This window comes from Castor canadensis, chromosome 3 (genome assembly GCF_047511655.1).
Source record: "Castor canadensis chromosome 3, mCasCan1.hap1v2, whole genome shotgun sequence".
Taxonomy (NCBI): Eukaryota; Metazoa; Chordata; class Mammalia; order Rodentia; family Castoridae; genus Castor; species Castor canadensis.
In genome coordinates, this window is record NC_133388.1 from 46,247,267 (window position 1) to 46,259,208 (window position 11,942).

Sequence of the window (11,942 nt, forward strand, 5' to 3'; positions counted from 1 at the left end):
CAATTAACATATAACTAATACCCGTCATATACACAAGCAATACCCAGTTAGAAAGCATAATTCCATTTATAATGGAATTACAAATACTTATAAATTCCTAGGAAATGCGTACAAATGTACTTAACAAATTTGCAAAATGTATATGAAGGAAAGTTCTAAAAATGTTTGAAAATATACAAGGAACAAATAAAAAGATGTCCCATGATCTTGGATAGAACAACTCAACACTATAGACATGGCAGTTCTGCCTAAGTTATTTTACAAGTTTATTTCAGGTCCAATAAAAATATCACAAACTTTTTAATGGAGTTAGACAAATTGATACTCCAATTCATATGGAAAAAGAAACATGCAAGAACAACCAAGAAATTACTGACAAACTGTGATGGAAATAAGTGCCACCAGACGTTGAAACTTTCTAGGGAAGCCTCTACAGTTGAAAAAGGGCGGTACTGAAGCATGAGTAGACAGATAAACCAGTTGGAATGGAATAGAAAGCCCATAAATAGACCCACCTACATAAGGAAAGACAGTATAGGATAAAGGTGGCATCTAAAATTACTGTGTCAAAGATAGACTTTTAAATGAATGGTGCTAGTACAGTGGGGGAGTCACTTGGGAAAAGGCAAAATTAGATTCATATCTCACACCAGACATAAGAACAATATCCAAATAGACAGGACACCTAAATGTAAAAAAGTTAAACCATACCAGTACTAAAAGAAAGTGGGTGAATTACTCTTTAATCTAAATATAAGGAAAGGTTTTCTAACTGTGTCTCAAAATTTAGAAACATTGAAGTAAGCTATTGAAAAATTCGACTCTAAATATTTGTATAGTCAAAAAACGTGATAAGGTCAAAATGGTATCTGGGAGAAAGTACTTGCAGGATATACCATAGATAAAGGGCTAATGTCCCTATCTACTAGAGGAAGAACTCCTAAAAAAGAGGGACAAAAAAATGAGGGACAAAGAACCAGGAACTTGATAGAAAATGAAAAAAATGTGTAAAGGATGAGTCACAGAAGATATAAAAATGAGTCTTAAACATGTGAAATGAATGTTCAAATGCATTCATAGTTAAAGAAACTCAAAACAAAGCAAAGTCCCCATTTTTTTACCTATCCAACGGGCAAAAATCAAAGGTATGACAATATGTTCTGTTGGTGAAACAATGGGGAAATTGGCACCTTTATATATTGTTGGAAGACATATACAGTGGTGTGACCTGTCTGGAGAGAAATAGCAATGCATAATAAAACTACTCTGTACTTAACTTCTGACTCAGCAATCCCATCTATAGGAATCTACCCTGAAAATGCCCCCAACACGACAGAAATACAGCTGCATAGGGTTATTTATGGTAGCATAATTACAAAATATTGGAAACAACCCCAATATCGACACATAGAAGAACGATTGAATAAACAATGGCACAGCCACACAAAAAAGTATTATGTGCCTTCAAGAATAAGGATGAGATCTATGAATTGATATGTACTCATTCTATGATATATTGTTAAATGAAAGTTCAAAGTAAAGTATAATGTCTGCCTATATCATGCTGCCTTTTAAAAAAGAGATGTAAGAAAATTGACATCTATGCACTTGCGTAAAACAAATAAAGAAAGAATAAACTGGAGGTGAATAAGAGAGGCTTTCTATAGAGGGGGAACAGGAAGAATGGTGATATGGAAATGAAGTCATATGGAAGGATAAGGGATGCGCATTTCTTTGATAATACCTTCTTATATAGCTCTGACTTTCAGAATTAAGATAAGGCTGCAAATAACCCTCAAACAGATATATAGTCAGCCAGGATGTGGTGAAACCTTAGATGGAATATAAACAGTAACAAATTAACCTAACTATAATATAAATGAACAACATAACCATACTGAAGAGTGGGAGGAAAAGAACTAGCTTAAGTAATTTTGGAAAAGAGTATTTTTGATGATGAACTAGAAGGTTAAAGACAAAAATATGCACCAAAAATATTACACTCTAGTTTGTACATTTGCTTTCATAAGTATATGGATTTGTGATTCTGAGACTACTTTACATGTGTGGTAGGTTTGCACTAATAACTGTATATTGTGACGAATGTAAGGTTTCTCAATGTCAGAAAAAAAGAATAACCTCATAAAGGGGGACGGGACTGGCTAGAAGAAATCAATATGAATTCATGGTTTGTAATGTAACATGTGAAATATATCTAGCTATTTGTGTGTATATACACATTGGATAGATGCAGAAATACATTTAGATGTACGCATGTGACCGACACATATATTTAATTCCCAGATCAGTTGCCAACGAGGAATGTATTCGTCAACTTCGCATTATGACAAAATACCTGAGCCAGTTAATCCATAAACAGAAAAGGTTTATTTAGTTCATGGTTCTGGAGGTCCCATTGCTTTGGGTTTCTGTGAGGGCACTTGTTGGCAATGCCAGGGAATCCCTGTTGGAGTAAACTGCTTAGATCATGAACTAGGAGGCAGAGAGAGAGAGAGAGAGAGAGAGTGCAGAGGATACCGGGGTCTCATAATCCCTTTCAAGAGTGTGCCTGCAATGTCCTAAGTACCTCCCACTTGGTGCTACCTCCCAAAGGTCCACGGCACCTCCCAGTACTACCACCCTGGGGACTAAGCCTTTAACACATAGACTTCTGGGGAACATTATCTGTGCTCAAACCACAGCAAGAACCTGGAAACAAAGAGGATATATAGCATTTAGATATTCCTTTTACCCATTCTCTAGATAAAGGAACTTGGAGAAATGACTGATTTCCAGGGCTGGGACACAAAGTGTACAGGATGAGCCTGGATGATCTTGTGGTACCAGAAGGTAAGGCAATGTTCCAAAAACGACAGGGCTTGTCTAAAGGACACAGGAGCCAACCTGAAAGAGTTCCTGGTGGCCAAAACCAGGAAAAATTAAGAAAAAAGATAATGTTTTTGGATTATAGCTTAAAAATAAAATAAAAACTCATATTTACATAAAAATTGAGTTGATAGATAAAAAATAAGTAAATTAAAACAGGAGAAAGTAAGTTCTTCTTTAGAGCAGAATTCTTTAGAATGAAGAGGGAACTCACCATTACGCAAATGTCATAGTTAGGATTGTTATAAGCAAGGACTTAATCCCTACAAAAATCAGTGGGCAAAAGTATGATGGGAAATAAGATATTTGCATAATCTGAAAATATCTTTCCAACAAGATTACTTATTAACATATTGTAAAGGGGAAAATAGTTCTTTTATAGAGGGAAACCTGTCCCCCACTGCTTTAACTGTATAGTCACAACTATATTATTAGTAATGAGACAAACCAGTGTCAATGTCCCCTGATGTGTGCCCTGAGAAGGATATGACATAACTTTAGTGAGATTCTTGCCAAAAACCATGCACACTTCAGTCTTCTTATGAGAAAAGATCCAGCTCAAACTGAGTAACATTTACGAAATCGCTGACTTACACCTTTCAGAAGTGTCAAGGTTATGAAAGACAAAGAATCGGAGGAACTGTCACAGATCGAAGGACAATAACAACACAGGTACGTGCTACATGGGATCCTTTAAGCTTTCCAGACACATGCATTGCTATTTAAACCATGCCTCAGCTTTTTTGTTTTTATTTTGTTTTGAGATAGGGCCTTTCTAACCTTTGCCCTGGTTGGCCTCGACCTTGTGATCCTCCTGCCTCTGCCTCCTGAGTAGGTGGGATAACAGGTGTGTACCACTATGCCTGCATCCTGCTTTATGGTTCTACTATGGTAGTATAAGATGTTAATATTATGGAAAACCAAGTAAAGTGTAGACAGAAACTGTCTGTACCATTTTTGCAAATTTTCCTGAAAATTATTTCTAAACAAATAAAAAATAGTATGATGTCTCCCTAACATCTTCTTAAGGTGACTAAGTTTTTTTAAATCACTGTCTTTATGAACTCATCTTTAAATATATTTTATTTGTTTTAATCCATTGCAGTTAAAATGGTCCCATCTTTGGCCAATAGAGACATATTCAAGCTGGAATCTAGTCCTTATGACGTGATCCTGACGGCATTTGATGGTTTCCTTGCTTCCTAATATGTAAAGATAGGCGCCAGACCTGGAATTACCTGTTTCGGTAAAGACTCCTGGCCCTTTCAGTAGGCAGTGGTGTGTGTGTGTGGTGTGTGTGTGTGTGGTGTGTGTGTGTGTGTGTGCTGGAGTTTGAACTCAGGGCATAATGCTCACTAGTCAGGTACTCTACTACTTCAGCCACTCTGCCAGTCCCTAATGGTCTTTAGAGAACATAATATAGATGCTAGAGGTGCTAATTTTTATTGTATTTGCCACTGTTTTGAGATATTTCCTATTGACAGAACTATAAAAACTTTGTGTGTTTTAATATGAGTTTGTACTAATTCCTCCAATTTATATCCAGGACTAACTACAGAGTTTTTTAACTTGATCTCCTTGATCTTGCATCTGTATGTTTGTTTAGTCATGTAAAAGAATTCTTGGTTCTTAATGATACCAACATAATCAGTCATTTGATACACATACAACACTGTCAATATTCTAATTCCAGTATGATCACCCACAATATAATTGCTGAAAAAAATGTACATATTTGCATTTATTTTTGTCCTTAAGATATATTCTACTAAGGAAGTACAGTCAAACTTCTTATTTTAAAGTCACTAGGAATAGTTTCTGTCTGTGTGGTTATGCTATCAGCTTAATACACAGTTATATTCAGTTATGTTATTTTTTTGTTTTGTTTGTTTTATGGGAAAGATTACAATTTTAATTTTGTTTCCTGATTATGCAAAACAGTTACTGGTTCTATAATCAAATCTATAAAGAAATACTATATTCAAGAAAATCTAGCTTCTATCCTTACTTCATATTATTCTTTCACTCTGCTTATGGGTGAACATTTGGATAAAAATGTATGGCTTATCTTTCTATTTTGTTTAAATGTAAGCGTATGTGTTATACATAGGACTCCATGAGAAAAAAAACTAAGATACATATATGTTTTTTTCCCACCTTTTCCCACTGAATATCTTTAGATTATTCTAGAGCAATCTACAGACATATTCTTCATTCCTACCCACAGCTCCATGGTTCTTCATTAGCTTATTCAGCAGTCCCTTATCAGCAGGCATTTAGGTGAATCTGATCCTTGACTTTACAAATAGTGTTAGTGAAGAGTTTTGTTGTTGACATGGCAAAGCCTTAGTGTAGGAGTCAGGGGATGAGTCTAGTATTGGGAGATTGCTTGGGTATTTGGGTCCCTTTTACATGGTCAGAAATTCCCCGTGTACCCCAAGATGAGATTCCCATTTTAATGAATCTGTAGCATAGGTGGATTCTGGTTCTTGGACACATGGGCGTAAGGGGTTTTTAAATTGTGTTTCTCATGGGAGTTAGCATGAGCTGAGCGTTCTTGGTGGTTTCAACAGGCAATTTTTCTGAAAAGCTAATGGAAAAGAAGGGAAAATAGTGCTAGACAATGATCAGCTGATGAAAAATGCATTAAAACTCTAGATATTTGGTTTTCCCTTGGGAAAGTCCAATCCAGAGTTTTCTACCTTCTTGTAGTTCTGATGTCATCACTATAGTAGCGATTGTTAATGTCTTTAGAACATTAGTAATATGGTTTCTAACAAGTTCTCTCCACTTTCTGCCCCCATCCTAACTTGTTTCTCTTGGTGTTATTGCTAAATCATCATGTCATAGTTTACTTCAGTTCTGACATGATGATGTAACTTTCAGGGGGTACACCTCAGTGTACTGGTTACCATCCTGCTTCCCTGACTGTGCTTCTTAATCTCTTTGTTCTCTACCTGTCCCTTAAAGTTGTTGTTCCTCAAGGACCTGTTCTTGGCCTTCCCAGTAACCTCTTTTGGGTCCTTGATCTTTCAGGGAATTCAATGAAAGCTATAGATTTACTCTTTGCTCAGAAAATGAACAAAATTGCGTATATTATTTCAAGGGGATCAAGGATACCCCTCCATGAGCACACGTTCAAAGACATCTTGCTGCCACACTCTGGGCTTCTTCTCCTAGCACCTTCATTTGCCATCTATTCACCAATGACTTTCAAATCCATACTTTAGTCCCAGATCTCTCTCCTGATCTCTGGCTGCCCCAGACCATCTGTACCAGGTGGTCTGTAGATCTGTGGAACGTGTCTACAGCTGAGGTTCCCCCACCCACATGGCTTCACTCTCCTGCCCATGTCTCACTGGTTGGCTACACTATCTGGCTTGCTGACCAAGCCACAACCCAGACGCCATCTTGGATTTCTACCCTCTCATTCTTTGTAGCTAATCAATGACTCATAAGTAGGAGCAAGCCTGTTTCTCTCCCCTCACCACAAGTTTACTTCAGACTATCATATCTCACCTGTGTTGCTATGGCAGCCTCGTAACTGGTCTCTGTAACCAACCTTTCCTATTATCTCACCTGGGATCCAGCCCTCAGCCTGTGAGGAAGCTTTTGAAATCAAAGGATGCCACTACTTGCTTCTGTCTACATGTACATCATGAAACCCTGAAGAGTTTCCACGGAGTCAATGGATGTTACTGCCTAGTATAGCTGATTCCCACTCCAGATAGAAAGAGTAGAGTTCAGAGGAATTCAATTAAAATTTTAAAATATTTAAAGTACACTAGGCAGTCATAGGAGGAAGAGAGAAATGCATAACATCGGTTTTCTGCTTTTGGAAGCAGTTATTGGCTATGAGTTCAGAAGAACAAGGAATCCCTGTAAGCTTGGATATGAGGTGGTAGCCAAAGATGGCTTCTTGGGCAAGGCCCTAGAATGAGGCTAGGATTTGTGTAGTTTCGAAGGCAAAGGGGGAAATCCCAGGTGTGGGCCAAGTACAAGCCATGTCAGGGGACGATGAAGATTTCAAATGCAGCCTGGAAAAAGGTATGGGAGGGGGCAGTCAACCTATGGCAATAAGGCTAGAGAACAGATATTGTCCCTAGTAATTGAATTTCTCTTGCCCCACCTCTACCTGTTCTGTATCCCACCAGGACCAGCTACTCTTCTGTGATGACTGTGACCGTGGCTATCACATGTACTGTTTAAATCCCCCAGTGGCTGAGCCCCCAGAAGGTGATGACGATGAGGTCAACAATAACAACAACAGCAGCTACTACTTCTCCCTCTTATTGAGCCCTCACTATGGTGCAGACCTTGTGCTAAGGGCTTTTCATGTCTTGTCTCATTTAATCATCACAACCCTATGAGGTAGGTACAACTACAACCATATTACACATGGAGAAACTGAGACACAGTTCAACCAGCTGAAATTTCAACTTGAGGGCCAAGGAGATGTTTCTCAGACATGTGGCTGAGATGGTAGGGAGGTGTGAGCTTCCAGGGAACTAGCCCAGGTCTTGTGAGGCTGGTTAAGAGGCATGACCAAGGAGCAGGATTCTTTACAACAGTTCCTCTGATCAGCTCTGAGCATTTACTTTCTGCTGAGTGACAGTTTCCAGCCATGTCTTCAGGACTTCGTGGTCTCTGAATTATGAAAGTCAAAAGAAAATAGGCTTTGTAAGCTATTAGAGCCACTGGGCTGGGGCTCAAGAGTTAGAAGGGCTGCTACTAATGCCGTCTTGTCTCTTGTAGGAAGCTGGAGCTGCCACTTTTGCTGGGAACTGCTCAAAGAGAAAGCCTCAGCCTTTGGCTGCCAGGCCTAGGGCCCCAGGTCACAGAATGTGACTTGCTGCTGGAGAGGCTAAACCAGAGCCCAGTTCAAATCAGATGGAACCCTTCTCCCACACATCCACACAGACCAACTGTAAGAAAACGAATAGTTACAGAAGGTCATGGACGTGTGCAACCAAGAGGGCAAGCTATCTACTTACCTCCCACCCCACATAGGGTACCTCAGCCAGCACTTCCTTGTGTTTACCAGAAGGATCTTGCACTTTTGAAGAACAACCCCGGCCCCAGCCCTGGGGAATCCCTCTCACTTTTACCCTAGCACTACAATTCTCTCACTAATTCCCATTCCAAGGGAAACCATTTTGTGAACACTCATTGATCACGTGTGTATAGTTTGGTGGGGTTTTTTTAATCTAATATAGTCTAAGAAATCTTCACACAGCCTCCTTACTCAGCTTAGACTCTTCATCTTGAACTCTCACCAGAGGAACAAAGTGCTGTGGAGAAGTCATTTATTACAAGCCTCACTGGAAACTTCTAGGCTTGGATCCTGAAGGCCACCGTGAAGACGGAGCCTTGAAATCTCTTCTTGTTCCTTGGTCTCTGAGAAGAGGAAAACCTCAGCAGTGACATCCACAGCTGGAGTCATCCTGATATACTGAGTTGCCACTTGATGGGGGGGTGGGGAAGGACTGAGAGATGGGAGAAAGCATTGGGAATAATACTAAAGTCCTACCATGACCAGGCAGTATCTGTTATTCACCAGGAGAGACTTCGCAAGGGCTCAGGCTGGCTCCCTGACATTCGAGCTGAGGCAACCTTGAGGTAGGACAATCCAGTCTAGGGACAGAGGAAGGTGCTCAAGACTGTGCCTCTTAACCCCTCTGGGTGTGGGGGCCTGGCTGAGCTCGCCCTGGTGGGACACAGGCACCAGGAAGGCAAGTGGATGTTCCCCAGTCAAGTGTCCAAAGGTTGGATACAAGAGACTGCAGCTTTGAGAAACCTTTCAGTATTGGCGTGACCTTTGAATTCCTTTCGCAAGCAGTTCCTTCCTTCCATATGGTTATGTTTGCCATTGGCTACTGAGACCTGACTGGAAATTTTAGGGTGGAGGAGAGAGGATTGACGTGATTATTTGCGATTAGGTGGCAATGGTTCAGAACCCAGCGCTCATGGGCTGTTCTTATCTCCAAATCTCCCCAAAATGAGCTGGACTCTTGTGTGGTTTTTTTTTTTTTTCCCTCTTTCTCTCTCTCTCTCTTTTTGTAATGTTTCTAGAAGAAAGAGGTGGGGAGGCCTAGATTCCAAGAACTCTGTTGGAAGACAGCCCTGTGGGCTGGAGTGGATTGGACTGTCTTTGAATCCCAGCATCAGCTCAATAACTGACATAGTTCTGGAAAAATCATTTGCCCAAAGGGCAGGTCTTGGTGAGCTGGACCCTCGCACATGCTTGGCCTTCGCTCTGTGGTCCAGCAGCTTACAACAAAGGCCTGGGTTATTTTGAGTCCTTTAGCCCCTGAAGAAGCTCTCCTCCCCAACCCTAGACTTGGCTAGTTGGGCCACTTCTGCCCACTGCAGTGTTTGCTCTGAGACTCGGCAGGAGCCTTCGTCCCCCTGGCTAATTGCTCTTGGCCAGTGGAGCCAGGGCAGCTTGGCATGGAGCCAAGCAGTGTGGGTCTCCCCTACTCCTTTGCAGAGTGACCTGTGGTGAGAGTATGCGGGTCACTCTCCTGCAGGCCCTGTGGCCTTAAAGTGAGTTACATGCATACATAATTGTCTCATTTAAACGGCCCTTGTCCAGATGGGGTTTTCATCTTCCTCATAAGCTGTTTGCTTCCTCCTGCTGGCTATGGAGCCCATCTGGAATCTGAAGGCCAAGGGAAGATTAGGAGGGGCCCATCACAGCAGAGGGGCACATTTCTTCTCCTGACCACCCTGGCTCTCTCTCCTCACACAAAACCCAACACAGGCTGTCCTCAAAGGCTAACTGTTGATTGGGAGATTCATTTAATATTAATTTTAGAAAGAAATATCCCCCAATTTTTCCAAATGAAAAAGCAAATCTGAAAGCAAATGTTGTGACTTTACAACTGACAGGTCTCCATTTGGAGCAGGTGCAAATCTGTTCCCCCACAGAAAGCAGGTGAAGGGGTGCCATGTTTTCTGTCCAGCTATGTCTGCTCTGCTCACAGAGGATGAGGGTGGACGAGCCTTCCAAGCCAAGGTAGGGGGCTGGAGCTTGCCCACAGTGCTGGGGCTGGTCAGCACTCGGGGATGGTATTAGGAAGCCCCCAGGATTCCTCTCTCAGTTTCCCCATGCTTTCTTGTCTTTTACCCACCCTCCATCTCCTCCTTCTGAAGTTTTTACTCATAAAAGGATGGCCAAGAGATGTGGCGTCCAGGACTAGAAATGCCTGCAAATGGAGGTTTTCCTTTTATGCCTTTGAAGACTTTTCCTACTGGACCTTGGGACCAACACCACATTGCCTCTTGCTGACTGAACGTAGAGTTTTTGCCTTGAGCTGCAGGACTAAGGCTGACACACCTTTCATGGGGTTAGAGAAAAGGGCTGCGGATTTGAGAAGCTGTGGGTAATAGTCTGAAGACGGTATTTCCATTTGGCTTCTCTAAAAGGCAACCACAGCAACAAACAAGAAGCCCTATTCCTTGCTCCACTAACTCTGTCTTCTTTCAGGTGTGATGTGGTTGCTTGTAGTCTTGGTCTATAAGTGTGCAGGTACCACTCTTGTCCTTTGTCTTCTAGAGATGCTCCTTTCTCCCATGTGTCAATTCCCATGTTTTTGTGTCTCCTACTGTGAAAAGTGCTGTGATATTTCTCCCTTGTCTCAGGGACATACTATGACCTCTTGGTGTTTCAGTATTGGTGATGAAGCTGTGCCCCATCTCCCACTAGCCTACGGGGACATGCTGGTTCTGTGACTTTCCAGAGAGCTGACATATTGTGAGTGTCTCCAAGAGAATCTATAGGTTGGAAATAGCCCAGATCTGCACTTGGCTCACTGACCAGGACTTGTCCAGAAGATTGGCAACTGCTCTCCATTCAGAAATTTGGCTGGAAGGGCTGCCTGTGAGCCAGGCTGCTCGCTCTCCCTGCCGTCCTCCTTCCCTGACCAGGTTCCAGGAGAGGAGCCTTGAAGCGGTCAGGACCTGTAGCTGATGAGTCGACGAACAATATGGGCACTGAGCAGCCTTTAGCTTTGGAACTGCTGGATACCCCAGGCCCTCAGTGGGACCCTCGCCTGTTCATAATGACTGAGTCACAAGCCTCCTGTCTCTTCCTTGCTGTGGTCAGTATCCTGTTCTGTGATTCATTAGCAGTGTTGACTACCCAGGTAGCAACAAATCTTTTGTCTGTAATGTAGAGAATGTGTAAACAAATAAAAGGCTTTAAAGCTCTCAGGAACTCTTAGTTATTTCCCCCAATCTTTAAAACAATTGCGAATGTGTAAGTTTATAAATGTTAGGGTGTGCCATGGGACTGTGTTGTGAGAGTGTGCAGTTCCGCTTCCAGAAAAGCACCTAGTGCTTACATGTTTGCAAGGAGACTGCAGGAGCAACAAATTTCAGGTCTCGGTTGCTCCCTGGGGATGAAATTCTGACCCCATCATCCACAAGCTCTGGGGAAGCCAAGGTCATGGCAGTTTTCATGGGCATAGCAGGCTGTACAGTTGCAGGCCTCAACCAAGAGCTTCATTTGTGGGAGTGCAGAGAGGCTCATTTTCTGGAGACTCCCTCTCCCCTGTGATCTGATCACAAGACTCTCCGAAGGGAGCCCACTGGCATTTCTGGGAGAGGGGAGGTTAATGATTCAGAGATAAGTCTTGGAAGAGGCAGGGAAAACAGTGGAGAAAAGAGAGGCCGAAGGTTCAGGATCTTCTAGAAGCTAGCTGAGCCATATTCCTTCCCTCTGGGTCAAAGACCACCTTCCATAAAAGACGGTGAGCTGGCAGCACTGGGCAAGGAGCAAGAGGCTTCTCAGAGGATGCGCATGCCCTGAGAGGCCCCAGAATCTGCTTAGTTATAGGCTTAAAGGAATAGCTTATGGGTGCAGGACTTCTGGTCTAAGTGGGAATTGGTTTCCTGAGGCTGTAAGTGAAGAGACGGTCTTCTAAAACTAACTAAAATAAATCAATCAATCCTCTACTATGAGCTGGGCACTGGGGACACAGCAGAGAAGACAAAGCTGTGACCTCACAGGCCTAACAATTTTGCCTAGCAGGCAGGCACCAGGTACCAGACAG

General features: G+C 42.1%; 1 protein-coding gene across 10 annotated transcripts in view; it reads left to right on the forward strand.

The window, feature by feature from the left end:
• Window positions 1–11,104, forward strand: part of LOC109687181 (zinc finger protein DPF3-like) — a 28,127-nt gene extending 17,023 nt beyond the window's left edge. For 4 of the 10 annotated variants that reach the window (XR_012446152.1, XR_012446150.1, XR_012446153.1 and 1 more), the window contains 4 exons: window positions 2,764–2,850; window positions 3,490–3,558; window positions 3,992–4,132; window positions 7,041–7,176. Coding sequence is in view for 3 of the 10 variants with exons in the window: in XM_074067885.1 (XP_073923986.1) it covers window positions 3,490–3,558; window positions 7,041–7,256 (285 nt within the window). In the remaining 7 variants the exon portion in view is untranslated. Of the gene's footprint in view, window positions 1–2,763; window positions 2,851–3,489; window positions 3,559–3,991; window positions 4,133–7,040; window positions 7,258–7,641 lie in introns of those variants that run through there. The other 6 variants (XM_074067885.1, XM_074067884.1, XR_012446154.1 and 3 more) reach the window with 5 other exon arrangements.
• The last annotated feature ends 838 nt before the right edge of the window (window positions 11,105–11,942 follow it).